At 40.2% G+C, this 22,234-nt stretch overlaps 1 protein-coding gene across 6 annotated transcripts in view; it reads right to left on the reverse strand.

Moving 5' to 3' along the window:
• ITGBL1 (integrin subunit beta like 1) overlaps positions 1-22,234 on the reverse strand; it is a 541,162-nt gene that overhangs the window by 208,519 nt on the left and 310,409 nt on the right. Inside the window, exon 8 of one of the 6 annotated variants that reach the window (XM_033948884.1) lies at positions 146-313. The exons of the other annotated variants lie outside the window; for them this stretch is intronic. Within the exon in view, the coding sequence (XP_033804775.1) occupies positions 146-313 (168 nt within the window). The remainder of the gene's footprint in view (positions 1-145; positions 314-22,234) is intronic. 6 annotated transcript variants of the gene reach the window in all.

The following is a 22,234-nucleotide window of genomic DNA, read 5'->3' on the forward strand; positions in this document are numbered from 1 at the left end:
CTCTATGAAAAACTCAGAGGTAAAGCTTCGTTAGCTCAGTCCTTTTTAAATCAAGGTGACTTCTCAAAACTTTCCTTCTTCCAGACAGAGACTCCTCAGACTCTTAGGAAATGTTGCCTTGACCTCCTTGCACATAGACGCTTACTTGCACATAGGCGTTCACTTGTCCTCCTCTCTCCTCTGCCTTTTTCTTCTAGCTCTTGCAGTACTCTCATTATAGCAGACGAGGGATTTTTTGTCTCTTGCTTATTCACCTCCTCACCCTGGATGACATTTATCCTTTTCACATGTCTTTCCATGTCATTCTCCACCCCTGGTTAATAAGCCAAAAGGAAAATCAACAAAACATTGCTAGAGCTCCAACTCCTTTCTCAAGCTTTCCCTGCTAAGTCTTATTAGTGCTTGCAGGAACATAAGAACATAAGAACATAAGAAGTTGCCTCCACTGGGTCAGACCAGAGGTCCATCCCGCCCAGCGGTCCGCTCCCGCGGCGGCCCATCAGGTCTGCGACCTGTGAAGTGGTTATTGACCACTTCCATAACCTACCTCAAGTTCTACCTCATCTTCTTTTTAAAAAAATAATATTTTATTGAATTTTTAAAATACAGAAATAAACATAACAGAAATACAGTATATTGCAGAAATGTACATAAAGTATATCAATGCTACAATAAGCTGCATACTCTTAAAGCAAAATAGGGTCAATTAACATTATCATTGAAGTCCTTATAGAACTCATCTAGTAAAATTAGCAATATTATTTTGCTTAATCATTATTTTCCTCATATTTCCTAACACAGAGATGGTTTTCACCATTCAAGGAAGTTAAGCTTAGAGTTATCTTTCCAATTGCAGATATGATGAATGGCTAGTGTAATCATAGAATCAAAGATTTTTTAATGATGCTAGTAACGAGATATCTGGGTTTGCGGAACGCAGTATGATAGATTTATATGACAAAGGTAACACATTATTATTCATATGCATTATCACTTGAATTCTGGACCAAATACCCGACCAATAAATTTGCATATTAGGGCATGTATAAAGAAGGTGCAAGAGAGTTCCAGGTTGCTGATGACAAGACCAACACACATCCAAAGATGAATGTAATACTCTAGCCATTTTAGTGGGGTCCAATAAGCTTTATATAAAGCAAAATAGGTGATTGGCAAATAGATGCCGACATAGTGGGCCTTGCAGAGTGTGTCCAAAATAATTTCCAGTCCAACTTCCCAGGATTTACATTTAGGTCACCAGACTATATATAATCAAAGGAGACATCTTTCTCTCTATCAACCTCCCTTAATATTTTATAAAGCTATGACACTTTTTCATTACCTAACAGTAGCGGGCCTATAATCTTAAAGAATTTGGAGAGACCAGATGCCTCCTTATTTGTAGATAATAGAGAATTAAGAGGTATTGAGACATTGATGCCAAAGATTACTATCTTATAACAGTACACTCCAAAATATGCTCGAATTCATTTACTAAAAATAATCTTCCTTTGATGATTAAGTGAGAAAGAGCCCAAATGCTTCTAGATTGACATAGTATCTTTATATCAGTTAAAAGTCAAGAGTCAAAGATACTGCTAAACTACAGAGGGATGTGATCCCTTTCCCTAATATCGCCATTAATAGCTCTGTAGAATGAGAATATGTTCAGGGCTGATGATTTAACTATTTTTAAAGTAGTATTAAATGGAAATTTATCCATAAAATGCAACAGATGTATTGGATTCAGAAAAAAATAACATTTTTTCAAATGTTAATGTCTAGGGACATTCCAATTGTCAAAATTATGAAACCACATTAAACCCTGAGCAAGCCTGAACGCTAAATGATATCTTTTAAAATCTGATAAGTTTAAAACCACCCCTAGATTTAGGCAATTATAGTTTATAAAGCGCAATCCTAAGTGGCTTTGATCTCCAAAGAAAGTTATTCATTAGGCTATCCACTTTCTTATATAACCCAGCTGAGAATGGAAATGGTATCATACTGAAAATATAATTAAGCTTTGGAACTAATACCATTTTAATGGCTTCAGCTCTGCCCCAACAAGAAAGATAAAGGGGAGACCAGGATTCTAGAATATTAGTTGTTAGTTCTATTATAAATTTAAAGTTCAGAGACATTGTTCTATCCATTGTAGAACCATACCAAATGCCTAGATATTTGATCTTATCAGGCTCCCATTTAAAAGAGAAATGAGAGATATGGGACTCCTTTTACTAAGCTGCGCTAGCGGAATTAACATGTGCTACATGCTAATGCCTCCATAGATCTGGCGTTAGTATTTTCCACATAGCGTGGGGGTTAGCATGCACTAATCTTCAGCACACGCTAAAAACGCTAGCATACCTTAGTAAAAGAAGCCCATGGTGTTTTAGTCATAAGGAGTCAAGGGCAATAGAGATGATTTACTCCAGTTAATTCTATAACCAGAGAAAGTTGAAAATTCGTTAATACAGGATAATAAATGAGAGACTGAGTCTACAAGGTGTATAGTATTATATCAATCAACATATATTGAAAGTTTAAAAGAGGAATCATTGATGGAAATACCTCTAATAGCATGATTTTCCCGAATAGCTATTGCTAAGGTTGAAGAACCAAATTTAACAAAAGAGGAGATAGTGGACAGCCTTGTTTGGTACCCCTCTTAAGAGGAAAGAATTTAGATAGGATACCATTAACTAAGATAGAGGCTTGGGGGCTGTTATACAAAACCCTAATCATACGAATAAAATTTTGGCTAAAACCAAACCATATCAAGACATTAAAAAGTATTCCCAATCATCTTGTCAAAGGCCTTTTCAGCATCTAATGAAAGTGCTACTAAAGAATCTCTAGAATTTGTAGCTTGAGCTATTATATTTCATAAGAGACGAGAGTTATCACAAGGATATCTGTTAATAGTAAATCCATTTTGGTCCCTGTAGTCTAGTAGCTAACACTTTGGCATATATTTTGTTATCTATATTGATTAAGGATATTAGTCTATAATTTTCTACTTTAGTATGATCTCTGTCCGGCGTAGGGATAGCTATTATAGTTGAGTCTAAGAAAGAACCCCTATAGGACTCATCCAGAACCATAGCATTGTGCAGATATAGTAATTTGGGAATTAAAAGATCTGAGAATGCGTAGTAAAATTCTGTATTTAAGCATCATTAACTTTGGGCATATCCTTAATAACATGAAGAACCTCTTAATATTAAAAATTATTTTCCAATAGACATTCTGTTCCCTGGATACAACAGGATGTGTGAAATTTCTAGTAAATTCATTGTAGGAATGTTACAAAAAGGAAACACACACACGCAGTCTTAGAGTCGGGAGGAGGCACTCCAAATGAATGGTCTCTCCTCCTTTTTATTGAGGAATCATAGCTCCATTAATTACTTACTCAATGCTCTAATCTAATCTAATCTAATTTAATTTAATCCTTAGGTTTGTATACCGCATCATCTCCATGTTCGTAGAGCTCGACGCGGTTACAGTAGGAGAAATAGGAAGGAACTACAACAGATTCTACAAGGTTATAATTTCATAATGCATTTACAGTGAGGATTAGACCAAGGTAACTTATTGTTTATTTATTTCATGTGCTTCTCAAAGCTACTATTTCACGTGACATATGAATACAATATAACAGTTACAATAAAGTGATTCCCAATGTGTACATTTCTGATATGTCTCCATTCTTACTATAAGCAACAACCGAGGTCGCCACCATCATCCGACTCGGGAGGAACCTTGAGAAAGCACAGTTTATGTGCGAAACATGTCGGGTCTGGCTCCCCAGGTTTGGCTGAGATAAGTACTATTCTAAAGTTTGATCACTATCAATAAGTACAATATAACAGTGGTGTATTTAAGAGATGACCAGATCAAAAATATAACAACGAAGTTAAAAAATGCAAAAATAAAGCAAAAACACTTAAGTTGGTTAAACTCAGAAAAGACAGCCAATGATGAAGCACCACACAATGCTTCCCGCGATCTAAATAATTTTTGCGGTGGAGTGGTGGGGCTGAGGCGTCCTTTCTAATACTATATAGACACGAGCAACAAAATAACATCCAGCCCATTTAGGGTAATGCAGCTCCATTCTTACTATGGCATGTGACAGTCTAAAGGTTATAATGCATACTTCTTAAGCTTTCTTGATTAGCCTTAAGTCAAGGCCTGCTCAGGCAGTCTGATTGTTGCCCATATAAGGGATGCTTAAACAAGATAAGGAATAAGGGTAAATGTGTGTCAGGTTAATATGTGACAGGAAGGGAGGAGGAATGCCTCAGCATTCTGTCACAAGGTGCAAACCTTGTCCTTGCTTAGAATGTATACATGACTGGAGGGAGAGGGAATGAGAAACAGGGCCTCAGATCCAAACACAGGCCTAGATCCGTACACAAGGCCTGGATCCGTACACAGGGCCTAGGGCAGTGCGCCGACCTGGCCTGGTTCTGAACTGCCTGTGCACTTGACCTTGCCTGTATTCTGATGCCCTGGATCAGAACTTATCAGACCTCCATTCCCTACAATTCATGGAATGAGGATTCAGAAAAAAATAATTTCTGGAGGTGTAAAGCTGTGTATAAAAGGTTTGAAAACCTGAAGTGCAATGTCAAAATCAGAGTGATATACATCATTATGAGAGTCCACTATTGTGGAGATTCTATTTTTATTCTCGAAAAGGGTAATGATACATCATTAGAATATGCTAGCTACTGTCAACGATAAGCTCCATCGTCACCCATTCAGTATTTGTTATTATACTTCCTCCAATTCCCTGGAACAAATCCTCTGAACTTGTTTTTGGAGATCATAACAAGAACTTTCCTAAAAATTCAAAGATTATTGATTATTGGTGATATCAATCTCCATCCAGAGATAACACTAGCAAGGATGTGACTGAATTTCTGCAGTTTTCTCACCTCTCTGGGTTTCCCCTCACTTAAGACCTCTCCAACCCATGAAAAGGGGCACTCTCTTGATTATCATTAGTTTTCTTGACCTTACTGACTATAATACTTTAGTCGAAGATGTTTGTTGGGAACAAGTCCCTTGGTCCAACCACTTTTTAGGTGCCTTCTGTCTTCCTATCTTCATAGAAACATAGAAGATGACGGCAGAAAAGGGTCATAGCCCAAGTCTGTCCACTCTAATGACCTACCCCCCTTGAATTTACCTCCCTAGAGAACCCACGTGTATATCCCATTTCCTTTTATAAATCTGGCACGCTGCTGGCCTCAATTACCTGAAGCGGAAGTTCATTCCAATGATCAACCACCCTTTCGGTGAAGAAATACTTCCTGGTGTCGCCATGAAATTTCCCACCCCTGATTTTCAGCAGATGCCCTCTTGTGGTCGAGGGCCCTTTAAGAAAGAAGATATTATCTTCCACCTCGTTACGGCCCATGATATATTTAAACGTCTCTATCATGTCTCCTCTCTCTCTCTACGTTCCTCGAGCGAGTATAGCTGAAATTTATTCAGCCTTTCCTCATACGGGAGATCTTTGAGTCCCGAGACCATCCTGGTGGCTATTCGTTGTACTGACTCAACTCACAGCACATCTTTTGGTAATGTGGTCTCCAGAATTGTACACAATATTCCAGATGAGGTCTCACCATGGATCTGTACAATGGCATTATGACTTCGGGCTTCCGGCTGACAAAACTTCTACGGATACAACCCATCATTTGTCTTGCCTTCGATGAAGCCTTCTCCACTTGATTGGCAATTTTCATGTCTTCGCTAATAATCACCCCCAAATCACGTTCTGCCTTAGTCCTAGCCAAGGTTTCACCATTTAGTGTGTAAGTTCTGCACGGATTTCTGCTGCTAAGGTGCATGACTTTACATTTTTAGCATTGAAGCTTAGCTGCCAAGTCGAGGACCACTGTTCCAATAGAAGTAGGTCCTGCATCATACTGTTGGGCAAAGTGCTCTTACTTACAATGTTGCATAGATTTGGCATCATCGGCGAATAATGTGATTTTACTTTGAAGCCCTGAGTCAGATCTCCTACGAATATGTTGAAAAGGATCGGGCCCAAGACCGAGCCCTGCAACACTCCACTGGTCACCTCCGACATTTTGGAAGGGGTACCGTTTACCCACCATTCTCTGAAGTCTACTGCTTAGCCAATCATTGACCCATGCAGTCAATGTTTCTCCCAGATCCATAGATTTCATCTTGCTCAATAACCTGCAGTGTGGGACGCTATCAAAAGCTTTACTGAAGTCTATGTACACGACGTCGAGGACTCCCCCACATCCAGCTTCTTTGTTACCCAGTCAAAGAAGCTAATTAGATTGGATTGGCAGGACCTTCCCTTGGTAAATCTATGTTGGCGTGGATCCCGTAGAGTCTCCTCATCCAGGATCGTATCTAATTTATGCTTAATTAGTGTTTCCATGAGTTTACTCACTATGGAGGTGAGACTCACCGGCCTGTAATTCGCAGCCTCTGTCCTGCAGCCCTTTTTGTGGAGTGGGATGACATTAGCTGTTTTCCAAGTTCAAGGGGACTCTTCCTGTACTCAGGGAACGATTGAAGAGCACGGATAACGGCTCTGCCAAGACATCACGCAACTCTTTAAGCACCCTGGGGTGTATATTGTCCGGCCCTATGGCTTTGTTCATTTTGAGTCTTGATAGTTCGCAGTAGACGCTGCTGGGTGTAAACTCGAAATTCCAAAATGGGTCTTCCGGAGCTTTGCCTTGCTTGCAGCTGTGGACCGGACACACGGTTGCCTCGCAGGTAAAGACTGAGCAGAAGTATTCATTTAGTAGTTCAGCTTTTATCGGAATCCGATTCTGCATAATTCCCGTTTGCTTTCCTGAGGCGTACTATCCCATCTGTGTTTCTTTTTCTATCACTGATGTTACCTAAAGAAGGATTTTATCCCCCTTTTTAATGTCCTTTGCTAGATTCTCTTCTATATTAAAGCTTGGCCTCTCTGACTGCCGTTTTGACAGCTTTAGACCTGGCCAGATAGACTTCTTTTGCCTCTCTTTTCCTGACTGCTTGTAGGAAATAAATGCTTTTTTCTTCTTTTAACGACGGTCCGAGATTTCTGTAGTGAACCACTGGGGTCTATTATTTCTCCGTCGTTTGCTTACTGTTTTTATATAGCGTTTTGTTGCTTCGTGTAGGGTAGATTTCAGGGTTGACCACATAGCCTCTACATTATCGGTTTCAGCTTGGTCATGCAGCTCCCGACGGACAAAATCTCCCATGCGTTTGAAGTCAGTGCTCCGAAAGTTGAGGACCTTTGTTGTCATGTTTGTTCTAGTGAAACCTTTCCTGAGGTTGAACCATACCATGTTGTGGTCGCTGGAGGCCAGCGTTATCACCTACCAAAACTTCCGATACACTTTCTCCATTGGTTTGTACCAGGTCCAGTATCGCCTGGTCCCTACTGAGCTCCAATACCAATTGTTTGGAGTCGTGCCCCCTTTATGGAGGTTAATAACCTTCTGCTGCTGCTGGTTGTTGCGGAAAGTGCGTTCCAATCTGAATCGGGCATATTGAAGTCCCCTAACAGTACTGTGTCCCCACGCAAAGTGATGTTCTCTATGTCTTGATTAATTCTATATTCTTGTCTTCCTGTTATCTGGAGGTCTGGTATACCACACCGAGATACAGGCATTTTTCGTTTCCTCTTGCCAGGTTCACCCTGGTGTACTTGACATCTGTGATTTTGGTAGTTTTGATGTCTTCTTTAGTGTATAGTGCTACCCCTCCTCCTAGCTTGCCTTCCCTGTCTCGACGAAGTAGGTTGTAACCCGGGATAACCATATCCCACCCGTGTGAGTCGTGAACCAAGTCTCGGATATTCGCCACTACATCTAGGTTCATTATTTCTGTCTCTAAATCCAGAATTTTATTGCCCAAACTGTGTGCATTAACATACATAGCCCTCCATACCTTATGTTTGCTAAGTCCCTGCGTAGAATCTCCCGCCTGAGTCAGTGTGACTCCTAAAGTATTGTTTCAGTGAGTGTACTTACCTCAGACTCAGAGTTGCAACTCACCCCCTCAGGATAGTTACTTACTGCTCTGGAATGTGAGTGGGTACCCTCCCCCAACTTACCTAGTTTAAAGCCCTTCGAAGTAGGCGGGCTAGTCGAATGTTCGAAGACGTTCTTATCTCTTCTGGTCAGGTGGAGTTCGTCTGGTCCTCCACCGTCATGTCTCAACTTGGGGTTCAATCCTGTGTCTCAAAATCTATTACCTTCCACAGAAAATTGTGAGTGAACAGTTCTGGACCCAATTTCTTAATCAGCTCACTTTCTGTCCAAAACCAATTATGCCTCAGAAGTCAACTGGCATAATTGGATAAATCTTTCTGAGATTACTTATTGCTCTCTTGCTCCTCTATCTACTAAGACTGTTTCCCACTTCTGCAAAACCCCCTTGTATCTTCCTTATCATAGAAAACTGAAGCAGAAATGCCAAGTACTGGAGCATAAATGGAAAAAATCTAAATCTCCTGCAGATAGACAATCTTGGAGGGACAGTATTAGGTTCTATAATACAGCATAAAAAAAGCTAGGAAAAATTTTTACGTTGATAAAATGATCAGGTCCAATAATCAAAGTAATACTCTGTTTAACATCTAGCGCACTTTAACTTCTAATAATGATTCATCTATACATCCTTCCTCTCCAGTAGTGGACGATCTAGCAAAAAATTTTAATGACAAGGTCGCTGCTATAAGAAAATCTTTTCCTTTATTAGTTTCTTACAATTCTCTGGTGATCAGTGACAGTAATCTCATCCAGAAGACAGAACCTGGACAGTCTTTGAGTATGTATCTGAGGTTCAGGTTTCAAAATTGTGTCACAAACTAAGATCTTGTAAATGTGCCTTGGATCCATTTCCTTCATACCTATATGAAAAATTCCCACCCAGTCTGTTTCATCTCTTACCAGACTTATAAATTCTGCTTTACTATCAAGTCTATTTACTGCAGCGATGGGTAACATTGCTCTGACCTCACTACTGAAAAAAGTTGATCTACACCCAACTTCACTGTCTAGTTAACACCTATAACGAATATTCTTCTCCTGGCCAAAATATTAGAGTCTATCATATCTGCTCAGCTGTCATCATACTTAGAGAGATTTTCCATTCTTCTACCTTGTCAATATGGTTTCAGACCCAACTTCAGTACCGAATCTCTATTGGTCTCACTAATTTCAAAGGTTCAGCAACTACATTCACATAATAAGTTTGCAATCCTATTACAATTCAATCTATCTCTGGCCTTTGATGTTGTTCACCACAATATCTTGATCTACTAACTTTCTGAGATGGGCATTGATTCTACAGTCTTAGACTGGTTCTCTAAATTCTTACGATCTCGCTCATATACTGTCAATATGAATGGCACCATGTCATCTTCTTGGAAGCCACTATGCGGAGTCCCGCAGGGATCACCTCTGTCCCCTATTCTTTTCAACATCTATATGTCTACTTTAAAACTTTTCCATCTATCTCCCTTTGAAACATTATATACATATGCAGATGACATCTTTGTCCTTCTTGAGATAGATTTGAATCTCACAAACCTCGCTGAGAATATAATAGCATGCATAATGAAATTTCAATCTTGGGCCCTTACTGGGCAAATGAAGCTGAATGAGTCCAAAACCAAACTACTTTGGCATGGCCCAAAACTAGATCAACTATCTTCGTCTATTTCATTGCCTTCTGGATCTTCACTACAGATTGAATTCACTCAATGATCATCTTAATTCTCTGGTTTAAAAAAAAAAATGTTTCTTTAATCTCCATATGCTGAGAAAAGTGAGATCCTGTTTCCACCAACAACATTTTGTTGTCCTTGTACAATCAATCATTCTTTCGAGATTGGAATATTGTAATTCGGTCTAAATCTAATCAAGAAAATTCTTCAAAGACTTCAACAGATCCAGAATACTGCGGCTAGGTTGATTTTTGCAAAAAGCAAATATGATCATGTTTCCCCGCTTTTGTAAAAACTTCACTGGCTCCCTAAAGTAACCTCTAGGATTTACTTTAAATGTGCCTGCCTAACATTTAAGATCGTGCATGGCACTCTTCCTCCTTTAATTCCTCTACCCTGGAATTCTGTGAGACCTGATATTACCAGATCTATCCAAAAGCTTAAATTATCTTTCCCCTCATTAAAAGGCATTATCTATATTGGAAAATTAAGGAAAACTCTTTACTTTAAAATTACTGAGCTTTGAAATAATTTTCCTGTCCAGCTGCATAACTTGGCTCTTTCCAATTATTTCAAAAACATCTGAAAGTGTGGCTATTTTCAAAAATGTAAATTCCGCTGCTCTCTATATAATCACTAATTCTTATTATATTTTCCTTTCTTCAAAACTCTTGTAAACCATGCCAAGCTCTATCCTTATAGAGAAGATGCGGTATATAAGCTTAAGGTTTAATTTAATTTAGTTTAAATATTGCGCAAGTGTATGGCTAGTTTTATTACCTTCCATGTAAAACCTAGAATTTCTTAGATTCATACAATGAAGAGCTTCAGAGATTAAGGTAGAATTATATGAATATTTTAAAGCTTGAAGTTTGGTGTAAATTTGTGGGGAAGAAGTTATAATATATTCATTTTCCAGTATTTTAATTTCCAATTCCAAATCAGCCTGTATTCTTTTTACGTTCTCTATTTTTCCCTATTGAATAACTAATGATGTAATCTCTTAATAGTTGCTTTAAAAGCATCCCATCATATCTGATTCTTTATTCAAAGATAAATTGAATAAACTTGTCATCTTTAAGAAGTAGGGAATTAAATCTCCATAGAGTGTCACCACCTAGTCTCTGGCCGAGCGGTTTTCCAACGCTAGGCAGTGACACACTTCCAACACCTGGCGTGAGCCCCTTTAAAGTAGGGTTACCTTGCAAGCTGGATATCCCTGGAACAACTGAAGTAGGTTTTATTACAAACAGTCCAGTAGTCAGGATGGCTTGAATCAAAAGCTGAGAACTTTATTTAGGCGCACAGCCTCAGCAACACACAGTAACACTGCTTCAATGGTGAAAAAGGTTGCACAAAACAAAGATTCTTCATAAATCAAAACATAAATCCCAAAGCTCTGGGCTTCGCTACATGCCACACAGTCCATGCGTTTCTCTTCACCAGAGCTTGTGTTTAAACAGGCAATTTGTTCTCACAGTCAAAATGTTTCAATTCAAAACAGACTTGCAAAGGAAAATCATATGCCACAATTCTTTAAGCTAGCCTTGCAGAGACCCTGCATGGCGAACAGAGCAGTCGTTAAGTTAACTTTGCCCAGCTCCCAAAGCTCACGGAGCTAGTTGTGCTTCACAGCTGGCTTAGGATGATTGGTTACCAGCTACCAGCAGGCAGGAGGTTTGTAATATGAAACTAGAGGCTTTCAGCAGCTTCCTCACTCAGGCTGAAGCCACATGTCAAAACTATTGTGATTTACACAGGCATACTTCCAGGAATTAACTTCTGTCACAACATTCACAGTTCCTAACATAAGGTAGAAAAGGTAAGTTGGAAAGATACCTTCTTATCACACTTCTCAAGGCTAGGAAATCTCCATTCCTTCAGGTTGAGATTCAGGGAGATTATAACTGTCCTCTATCACCATAGGTTCAGGCATACACGGATCAATAGAAAGGCTCCTAACCTGGACCTCTTCCATGACCCAGTCATTCACTGCCAGTGGTTCTGACTGCTCCCTAGTCAGCACAGACTTCCACAGGACTCCTTCCTCCGTCCTGGGGCTCCTCCCTGATCTGGTTTCTGTTCCTCTGCCTGCTTCTCCTCCTGCTCTCCTTAGCTCATTACAGAGTCTCCATTTAAGCTGAGGGAAGAAACCACTCCCATTTTGCTGCAGGGGAGAACGTTTTTCTTCCCTTGGCTTGAACTGTTCTCAAGGCACCCTGCTGTGCTGCCTTCTGCTTCACAGAATCTGCAAACCAATAAGGCCAATCTTTATTGTTTGACCTCAGGACATTATCAGAGCGGTCCCAGCTTTCTGTACCTGCTTCCCTTTCTCCCTCTGAGTACACAGGATAGTCAGCTGACTTACTCCCCCCGGCTCTGACTTGGTTCGCCCTTCTGCTCTGGGCTTGTAACTCTTACCAAATCTCTCTGTGACAAACTTCGGGGTTGCAGGATTGTCACAAGAGGCCTTGGCAAAGTACGTGAAATATTATCCAAATGGAGAAGCACAGCAGAGTGATCCGAAATTGTCCTACTTAGAATACTAGTTTTAGAAATATTCTGAGCTAATGAAGAAGAGATTAGAAAAATAAATCAATTTGAGAATGACTATTATACGGGAGTGAGAAAAATGCATACCCCTTTTCCGTAGGATTTAAGTCTTCAGGGATCAAGTAACCCAAACAAATTTTTAATGTCCTTGATTATCATATGAGATTTAGTGTACCTGTATGGGCTATTTGATTGTCTATCTAAAATTCGATCTTGCACCAAATTAAAATCCCCTCCTATTATAATAAGTCTTTGTCCAGAATTAGCAATCACCGTGGCAATTGAATGGTGGGGCGTACAAATTAACTATGATATATGAATTATTATTAATTGATACTTCTATAAAAGCCCACCTGCCCTGATTATCATTAGATTGTTTATTTATAACAGCAGGATAAGAATTTTTTAACAAAATAGCCACCCCACCTTTTTTATTTAAAGCTGGTGAAGAAACTGAGTTTAAATTTGTTATTACCCAGCTTTTGCGAGTCAGAAAAATTCAAGTGAGTCTCCTGGGGGTGAATTACATCTGTTTCCATAGAACCTAGATATCTAATTAAATTTTTTTAAAAAATCGGGTTATTTAACCCTTTAACGGTAAAGGAAACTAAACGCATTAAATAGTGTATCCCCTCATGAGGCTATAAGGACTCATAAGGACTATACAGAAATTTATTCAGAACATAAAGATCCATACCAATATTGCAGCTTATAAAAATCAAGTAATATAAGAAAGTATTACAACCAATGAAAGAAAAAAGAAACTACCAATAGATTTAAAATAGAAAAGCATCAACAATGGAGGTCCAATCTCCGGAACCTCACAACATCCCCCCTTAAGATATATTTCAACAGCAAAATACTCCATTAAATGTACTAGAATGCAATCAGTATTTCAAAATATCTTCCAAATATCTTCCAAAAAAATATCTATATGTGCATGTGAACATACATACCCTATGAAATCTGGCCATAGAAATATAATATAACGGTATTCAAAAGGAGATATCTAAACCGGATAAAAAGGAACAAGCAAAGAAATGCAGATTGATAAAATGAAATTTCTTGTGCTGTATTAACCATTTAATTAGAATGAGACAAAAACACTTTGTCTCAGGAAATATGTGCATCTAAATGATGAAGTAAGCTTATAAAGCAAATAAGAGTCTATTCCACTCCATTAAGAAAAATAATACAGCTTCAGATGAGCTGCTCTTAAGTCTTACAAATTGGGAACTATGTGCCCATAACCAGTAACATATGCCAAATAATGCAGGTAAGTGTTAACAAATAATTAGCTTGTTCCACTCCAATAAGAAAACAATACACTTTCAGGTGAAGTATTTTAAAATTATAATTGCGTGTGGAAAATATTTCTAAAGCATATAGACTGAAAGGAAACCATAACACATAGCAAAGATTTGGTAAGTTTAAATTATGGCTTAAAACACAGTCGCGTCAACCAGAAAAACAACAACAACCGTTATTGAGATGGAATCCTGGTGATTTGAAAAGCAATAAACATGACTGAACTGCATCCATAAGTTTAAGATCACCTTAGATTTATTCTGTAGTACTCTGATGTTTTCAGAATAAATTGAACATTTATTTTCAATTACATTCATTCTAGATTTTAGTTCTTCCATATGAGTTTTGATTTCATACATTTCTGTACAAAGTTTTGATAAGGAGGTCTGGTTTTCTTGAAGGATTTCTTTGATAGAGAGAATCTCAGCCATTAGAGAATGTAATGTAATATCACCATTATCCTCAGCAGCCATCTTATTAGGTGAGCGGTGTCTCTTGTTTGTTCCGTTAGAGCAGTGGTTCCCAAACCTGTCCTGGGGGACCCCCAGCCAGTCAGGTTTTCAAGATATCCCTAATGAATATGCATGAGAGAGATTTGCATATAATGGAAGTGACAGGTATGCAAATCTCTCTCATGCATATTCATTAGGGATATCTTGAAAACCTGACTGGCTGGGGGTCCCCCAGGACATGTTTGGGAACCACTGGTTTAGAGGCAGGCATTAGAGTTGAAAATTACTCCAACTTCTTAAAACAGTCACTTCACACTTTGTCCATCCCCTAGCTCTGTTCAAGACTTATGATTTGCTTGCTAAACTAGCTTTGCCACAGGACCTTCTTCCTCTGGGCTTAGCTGGACTCCAATAGTTCCTCTCAGGTCTCCTCCTTCTCCTCTAATCATCTTGCTTTTATCCAGAAGGCTCCGGATTAACTCTACCCAGGGACCCAGTCTTGCCTTAATCAAGATCCCTCCTCTGAGATATCCTTCTGCTAGGGACTACTGGAGGACTCCATCTTTCATCTTGGGTTTTCCTTGCTTCCCAAAGCTCCCAAGAACATCCCCCAAGCCTCTAAGCCACTTGGGAACTGTATTTCCCTGAGGAGAAAAACTTTGCCTTTACTCTATGGCTCCAGTCTCCAGAGCTCGACCCGGTGGCCTTGCTGACATATTTCACTCACATACCATCCCAAGTGGGCACTGTGCTCCCTCTTGTGGCCTTTTTCTTCATGACAGATCATTGGCCAGTCACAGTATCTAACATGATAATGTATGTTAATGCAAGTTTTGTGCTCAGTTAATAAATAGCACCATTGGGAACAATACAGCAGAAAATTAAGCAGCCAGGTAGGTGGATGGAGATAACTACTGTGATTGCCACTATAGTTCTACACTTTCTGGCAGTATGTGCGACATAGTGGATCATAGGTGCCAGCTCTGTGAGTGCTGTGGGTGCATGAGCAACCCCAATATTGAGCAGTTGGCTTCTTTGTAGTGGATTGTTCTCTCATGGGCAGCTCTCTCTCTCTTTTCCTCCATGCCTCCCAACATTCCTGCCACAAAATGGTGATGCAGAGTACATACCTTTTTTCTAGTCTCAATAATGTACATTATTGAGGCTATGTCCATGAACAACATTCACCACATTCTATAAGTGTGATATAAAACTAAAATAAGCCTGATCTTAGACACTGTCCTTGTAATGACCATCAAAAGGGCAAACCTTGCATTCTGTCATGCATGAATGCTTTTCTGGCTAGAAACTACATTAAAAAGAAACATGATTTGCTGATACATTAATTTCAAATTCATGTTCCTCAGCTGCTGGACACATCTATCAGTAGCAGCAGGAGCAGCAATGTCAGTTAATTGGTCTTCCTACAATAGATAATCCTGAAAGGTGGATAAACATAAAAAATAAAGTAATATCACAGACTCCTTTACATGATCTTGATCACTAATTCCACAAGATTCTGCCTATTTTCAAAGCACTTAAACACACAAAGTACTATAGAAACATAGAAAGATGACGGCAGATAAGGGCTACAGCCATCAAGTCTGCCCACACCATCGACCCTCCCTTTTAAGTCTAATGTCCCATTTAAGTAGATTTGTAAGAATGCCATTCTACTGCCCCGCTTTTTCAAGTCTATACCCTAGTGATCCTATCCTTTGGCTGACCCTCGTAGGGATCCTACATAGGTATCCCATTTATTCTTAAAGTCTGGGACGCTGTGTGCCTCTATCACCTGCATTGGAAGCTTGTTCCAATGCTCAATCACTCTCTCCGTGAAGAAGTACTTCCTGGCATCTCCACGAAACTTCCCTCCCCTGAGTTTGAGCAGATGACCTCTTGTGGTCGAGGGTCCCTTCAGGAGAAAGATATCATCTTCCACCTCGACCCGTCCCGTGATGTACTTAAATGTCTCAATCATGTCACCCCTCTCCCTACGCTCCTCGAGAGAGTAGAGCTGTAACTTGCTCAGTCTTTCCTCATACGGGAGACCCTTTAGCCCCGAGACCATAGGTTACTATGTTATGTACTTTCTGTGTCTTTAGTACTTAGAAAAATGAGCCCCACTGTAAATTTATCTAGCAGATGAAGAAACAGCTTTGAATCTTGTTTAAAAGAGTTCAGTCAGTAATTAATTTCTCCTCTGGAATGGACATAGATATGGTCATTGAATCCTTGAATGAGACATTTCCTTTGACAGATACTGTATAATACCTACTGTCTCCAAGTCATTCTTGTGATATACAGTATACACCACTCCTTACATAAACAAATTTTAACAAATCAAGAAATATAGTCTTTTTCTAGACATTTCTCCCAAATTTTATAAAAAGTGCTGGGCAACAATTTTGCAAAGGAGTGGGACATACTTGTTTTGCCAATACCTTGATATTTCCAACTTGACCACACAAAAGACAAGATAAAACCCATGAGGAGAATCCTCCCTCCCAACTATCTGGGAGAAGCTGCATGAAAATAAGCTCAAGATTCAACTGTAAAATCAAGTCCACCAATTTCTCTAATTAAGATGGAAACTTACACTTATAAACTTAGGACACCTTCACCATAAATGCTCCAAATCCCCAGATGACCACAAGCTCTCCAACAAGTAGGATCCTGTCCTCCCATAAAATAACAAAGTTTTAGTGAGGTCAAATAGCTTACATTAAACATTTTAAAAAATAAAATAGAGATGAGTTAATATCCAGACTGCTCCAAGCATGGTCATTTATACCCCATCTCAAGTAAGGGAACAGAAAATGAAACCTTCCATGTAACTCTCATAATATGGGCCCATTCCTTTTTGTTCCAGGAAGGCCCCAATCTATCTTCCCATTTAACCATAAAAGGAGTCTTACAAAAGCTAGATGGACAAGAGCAATTGATATAATCTAGATGGAAGACATTTAGGGGTAAATTCTCTATTACTGCGTTTAACTTAGGCGTGCTTTGGACGTACCGATGTAAGTGAATAATTACGGAGTTAAGGGTCTTAATTAATGTTAATTGGGTAATTAACGACACATAGACGTCCCTATGAGGTACTTGACGAACTGACGTCTATCGAAAGCATAGTCCCGTCTCCAGCTCTGGACGTGGGCGTTCCATGGCGTGCCAAATGGGGATGCTAGATGAGCGCTACCTGAGCGAGCAACTGCGTCTAAATATCGTGTATTATGTAGACGTAAGAAACCCTGGTCTAACTTTGGATTTCAATGCCGTTTCAACTATCGTAATTGCGGCTCTTTGTTAGACGCGAGGCAGACGTCCGCTGTGTTTTTTCATCAATAATTCCAATAGTGAGTTTGAATAGGTAATTTTCATCTTTTCTCTGTCCTAATAAATATAATCAAGTCACATCAAGGTCTGCGAGGGGGAAGTTCAAAGTGCCTAACTTGGCTCACAACTTACAAAACCAAATATAGTGTAACATGTCAAAAAAACATGTCACATTATATGAAGTTATAGGGCGCTCTCAGTGTGAACCCTCAGTGATAGGAGCCCAGCTCCGACACTTCACTTCTGGGTCAAGGCAATAAGCCTCCACCCGCACACCATCATCGAGCGCCCTGTGTGTGCAGAAATCAAACCAATCAACAATCAAAGTGAGTAAATGAAACTCAACACAAACAACCTGAGCGACCCCCACACAAACCCTGCCAGCCAAACCCCCTCAAAAAGCTCACACAAAATCACAAACAAAGTCAAAAACCATACCAAAAAGTGAAAAACATATCCAAAAGAAACAATACTTATCCAAAACTGTCACACAAACGGAAAAACCGCGCCAGGAGGAAAGGTTCAACCGCGCTGGTTTCGGGAGGAGCCCTTCTTCAGAAGAGCGTACCATAGAGCCCGCTATGCTAACCCTGAATTGCTAAGGGCTCCTGCCATTCGGCCACCTTTAGAGAAACAGGTGTGTGTCATATCATTTTCCAATCAAGCCCACCAGATAGCTAATATTGTGAGGAAGCATTGGCATGTTTTGGGACACCATACTATTTTTAAGGAGAACCCCCTGTATTGCTTTTGCTCGTTCTAAGAACTTGAAGGACCTTTTGGGCTACCAGGAGTCGGGCCTACAGTGGGGGCAGCCATCAACCATGTGGACATTGTGATATGTGTCATTTATCTCTGTCAATTTCTACCTGGCAAACATCCCCGGACTCAACGCATTTACCACCTCAGAGCACAAACTTCGTGTGATTCTAAATGGGTAGTTTATGTCATCATCTGCCGGTGTGGTTTGTGCTATGTGGGACGGACCAGCAGAAGTGTCAGGGTCAGACTGCAAGAACATAGAAGCCAGATCCGTACTGGATATCAGTCTGCCCCTCTGGTACCCCACTGTGCTGATCTTGGTCACTGTTTTACTGACCTATCTTGGTTCGTGCTTGAGCAAGTCCCTTGGGACTTTAGGGGGGATCGACAGGCTCATCTGAATCTCAGGGAACAATATTGGATTTTTCAATTACAATCTGTTCAGCCGAATGGCCTTAACGAAAGTGTGGAATGGAATACCATTGTTTAACAGGGTTTTTGGCTCCCTTTGGATAGTGGATTTTGGATGCAGTGTGTGGTGTGCTTGTGTGTGTGTGGTGGGGGGGGACTTTTTTGATTGTGGTGTTCCTATTGGTGGGTGTTCCCTTTTCCCTCCCCCTTTCCCTCCCCCTTTCTCTCTCTCTTTTTTGTGGTTCTGATTGTGTTGAGTGCTGGCACAGTATGATTGGTTGGTTCGTGCATGATGTCACCTGTGGATCTGTTTTAGCCGGTGTGCTCTCCCTCCCGGGCACCCCGCCCTCCAGCCTTCCTCTCTGCTTGTGTTCTGTTGGAGGCCAGGTTCCTGAAGAAGGGCTCCTCCCGAAACCAGCACGGTTGAACCTTTCCTCCTGGTGCGGTTTTTTCCGTTTGTGTGACAGTTTTGGATAAGTATTGTTTCTTTTGGATATGTTTTTCACTTTTTGGTATGGTTTTTGTCTTTGTTTGTGATTTTGTGTGAGCTTTTTGAGGGGGTTTGGCTGGCAGGGTTTGTGTGGGGGTCGCTCAGGTTGTTTGTGTTGAGTTTCATTTACTCACTTTGATTGTTGATTGGTTTGATTTCTGCACACACAGGGCGCTCGATGATGGTGTGCGGGTGGAGGCTTATTGCCTTGACCCAGAAGTGAAGTGTCGGAGCTGGGCTCCTATCACTGAGGGTTCACACTGAGAGCGCCCTATAACATCATATAATGTGACATGTTTTTTGACATGTTACACTATATTTGGTTTGTAAGTTGTGAGCCAAGTTAGGCACTTTGAGCTTCCCCCTCGCAGACCTTGATGTGACTTGGTTGCCTTCCTTGTTTTTTCTAGTTTAGGATTTGTTTGGCAAATCAGGAGTGTGTTGTTGTTGACTAATAAATATAATGACACCATAACAATGGAACACATTATATTGCATGGATAACAAACCACATTTCTGCCCAAACAATAATATAATTTACACATGGCTTTTACAACCCCCTTTTTTTCTCAACAAACAGCACTGCAATCGGCTCTCTTTTGAAAGCAAAGAAAAAACAGCACACATTATCAGCACTTAAAAAGAGAATAAACAGATACACACCTTAACATTCAGCTTCCCTCATTGCAAAATGGAGGTCTTCAGTTGCACAAAACTGACCTCATTGTGACCTCATCAATCTGCACCTTCAAAGTAGTATGCCACAATTAAAAGATGTGCTGGGTGTAGAACCTCACAACTTCTGGATGTTAGGAGCACAGGCTGGCGCCTAACAAATAGAGCTACAGCTGCTTCTACTAAGGTCTATCTCACCACCATATCATACTTGACTGAGCTGTCTATGCTCATTAGCTATTATATCAGGATGAACTCAAATAAGTTTAAGCAAAGGAATGCCTAAAGATTTGGAAGGTTTTCAAGTAGAAAACAAATATCAACTATGTATTAAAGAATTGCAGCACAAATGACGCTGATCGGCAAGGGCAAAAAAACACCACTTTTCCGGTATGACGCCTAAACGGAAACAGATTACTTACAATCATATATGCATTAGTACAGTGCTTAGAATGAAGATTAGCGTGTGAGAAAAATGGAGCTTCACCTCACATGTATTCAAGTACACTTGGGAATATGGGTTTGGGGCTCAGTGAAAGCAGCGCTTTTAACCATTGAGCTACCACTCTTTTATCTCAGCCTGCTATGACATTATAGCTAAACTCCTTTTCCCTTAGCACTTCACTAAGATATGATATGACAAGGGAGCCAGAGGCTAATCTTCATTCTAAGCACTGTACTAATGCATATATGACTGTAAGTAATCTGTTCCATTTAGGCGTCATACCGGAAAAGTGGTGTTTTTTTGCCCTTGCCGATCAGCGTCATTTGTGCTGCAATTCTTTAATACATAGTTGATATTTGTTTTCTACTTGAAAACCTTCCAAATCTTTAGGCATTCCTTTGCTTAAACTTATTTGAGTTCATCCTGATATGATCGCTAATGAGCATAGACAGCTCAGTCAAGTATGATATGAACGGGTGGTGAGATGGACCTTTAGTAGAAGTAGCTGTAGCTCTATGTGTTAGGCGCCAGGCCTGTGCTCCTAACATCCAGAGGTTGTGAGTTCTACACCCAGCACATCTTTTAATTGTGGCATACTACTTTGAAGGTGCAGATTGATGAGGTCACAATGAGGTCAGTTTTGTGCAACTGAACACCTCCATTTTGCAATGAGGGAAGCTTGAATGTTAAGGTGTGTATCAGTTTATTCTCTTTTTAAGTGCTGATAATGTGTGCTGTTTTTTCTTTGCTTTCAAAAGAGAGCCGATTGCAGTGCTGTTTGTTGTTCACTTTTGTTTCCTTGCATCCTAACAGTTCTCAGAAGTGGAATTTGCTGTTTCTCCTCAGCATTCTGCAGCCACAGGTGCATGAGATACTTTCATTTACTCCTAACTACAAGCCATTCTAGTAGGAATGTGTTTCTTTTGATGCAATATAGGCATTGGCCAACAGCTATGAGTTAAATCAAACTTCAGAGGGTTTGGACAGGTGTTGAAGAATGATCCAGTTAGGGGGGGATGTTTTTGGTGGGGGAGGGTGTTCAGCATGAGAGAGAACAGGTTGCATTAAATATTAGACAATGGGCTGCACATAATAAAAGCTGAAGCAAAATATTGATATGTAAAGGCAAGGCTAAAGAGTTACCAGGTGTCCTGGCTGAGAAATGAATATAACCTATTTGCTAACCTTACTCAAGACTTGAACCCCCTGATGTATGGAAGATGAAAAGCAATGCCTTAAGGCATAGAGATATAGAGGTAACTTTGTTTAGAACATAGAGCTTCGTATCAAAGCTTAGAGATGTGAAGGAAATGACTACAACGTCACTACAGCTGTATATTGCAAAACGACATCCAATGCACATCCAATTAGATTTGAATCCTAACGGTTCCTATGACGTCAGACGCTAATTAGGCGTGCTTTAGTATATAGAAAGCTTTGGCACAGCCATTTTTCCTATGTAAGACCCCCTCATGTGAGTTGGTGTTTGTGGTGTTCCGTTTCCTCAATGATTAAACTTTGTGCTATGACTTGCCTGTTCTCCTTTATACTCCCTTCTGCCTTTGACACTCCTCCCCACCCCCATTATCTGTAATTTCTTAGTTTATGGATTTTTCTGGGTGTTGGTGTGAGGGATTGTTGAGGACTTAGGTTTTGTGTTAAGTGTGGAGGGGAATCAATTGTTAGGGAAAAGAAGGGGCCAGGTCAGGTTACACACAGATGCCCACACCCACCACTCTCCCTGCTTTCATAATGCCCCACCTCCATTTTCCATATCTGCAACTCTCCATGCAAGAAATTCGATTTCCGTTTTGGAGCCATGCTGTAAAGGTGAAGACATCTTTTCAGGCTACTTGTAGAACACGTTCAAACACACCCCATAGGACAGCCAATGAGGTGTGATGGGCGTGGTTAGGAAGCGGGCCAAGGAACCGCACCCAAAACGGCGCCCAATAGGCATTGAGAAAGTTTTCCCGCCCTACTGACGTCTTGACGCTACATAGGCGTGCATGGGTATAAGAAGGTCCAGGTGAGCAGTGTTTCCTTTCTATTCTGTCCTATTGCTT

This window comes from Geotrypetes seraphini, chromosome 6, assembly GCF_902459505.1.
Source record: "Geotrypetes seraphini chromosome 6, aGeoSer1.1, whole genome shotgun sequence".
Lineage (NCBI taxonomy): Eukaryota > Metazoa > Chordata > Amphibia > Gymnophiona > Dermophiidae > Geotrypetes > Geotrypetes seraphini.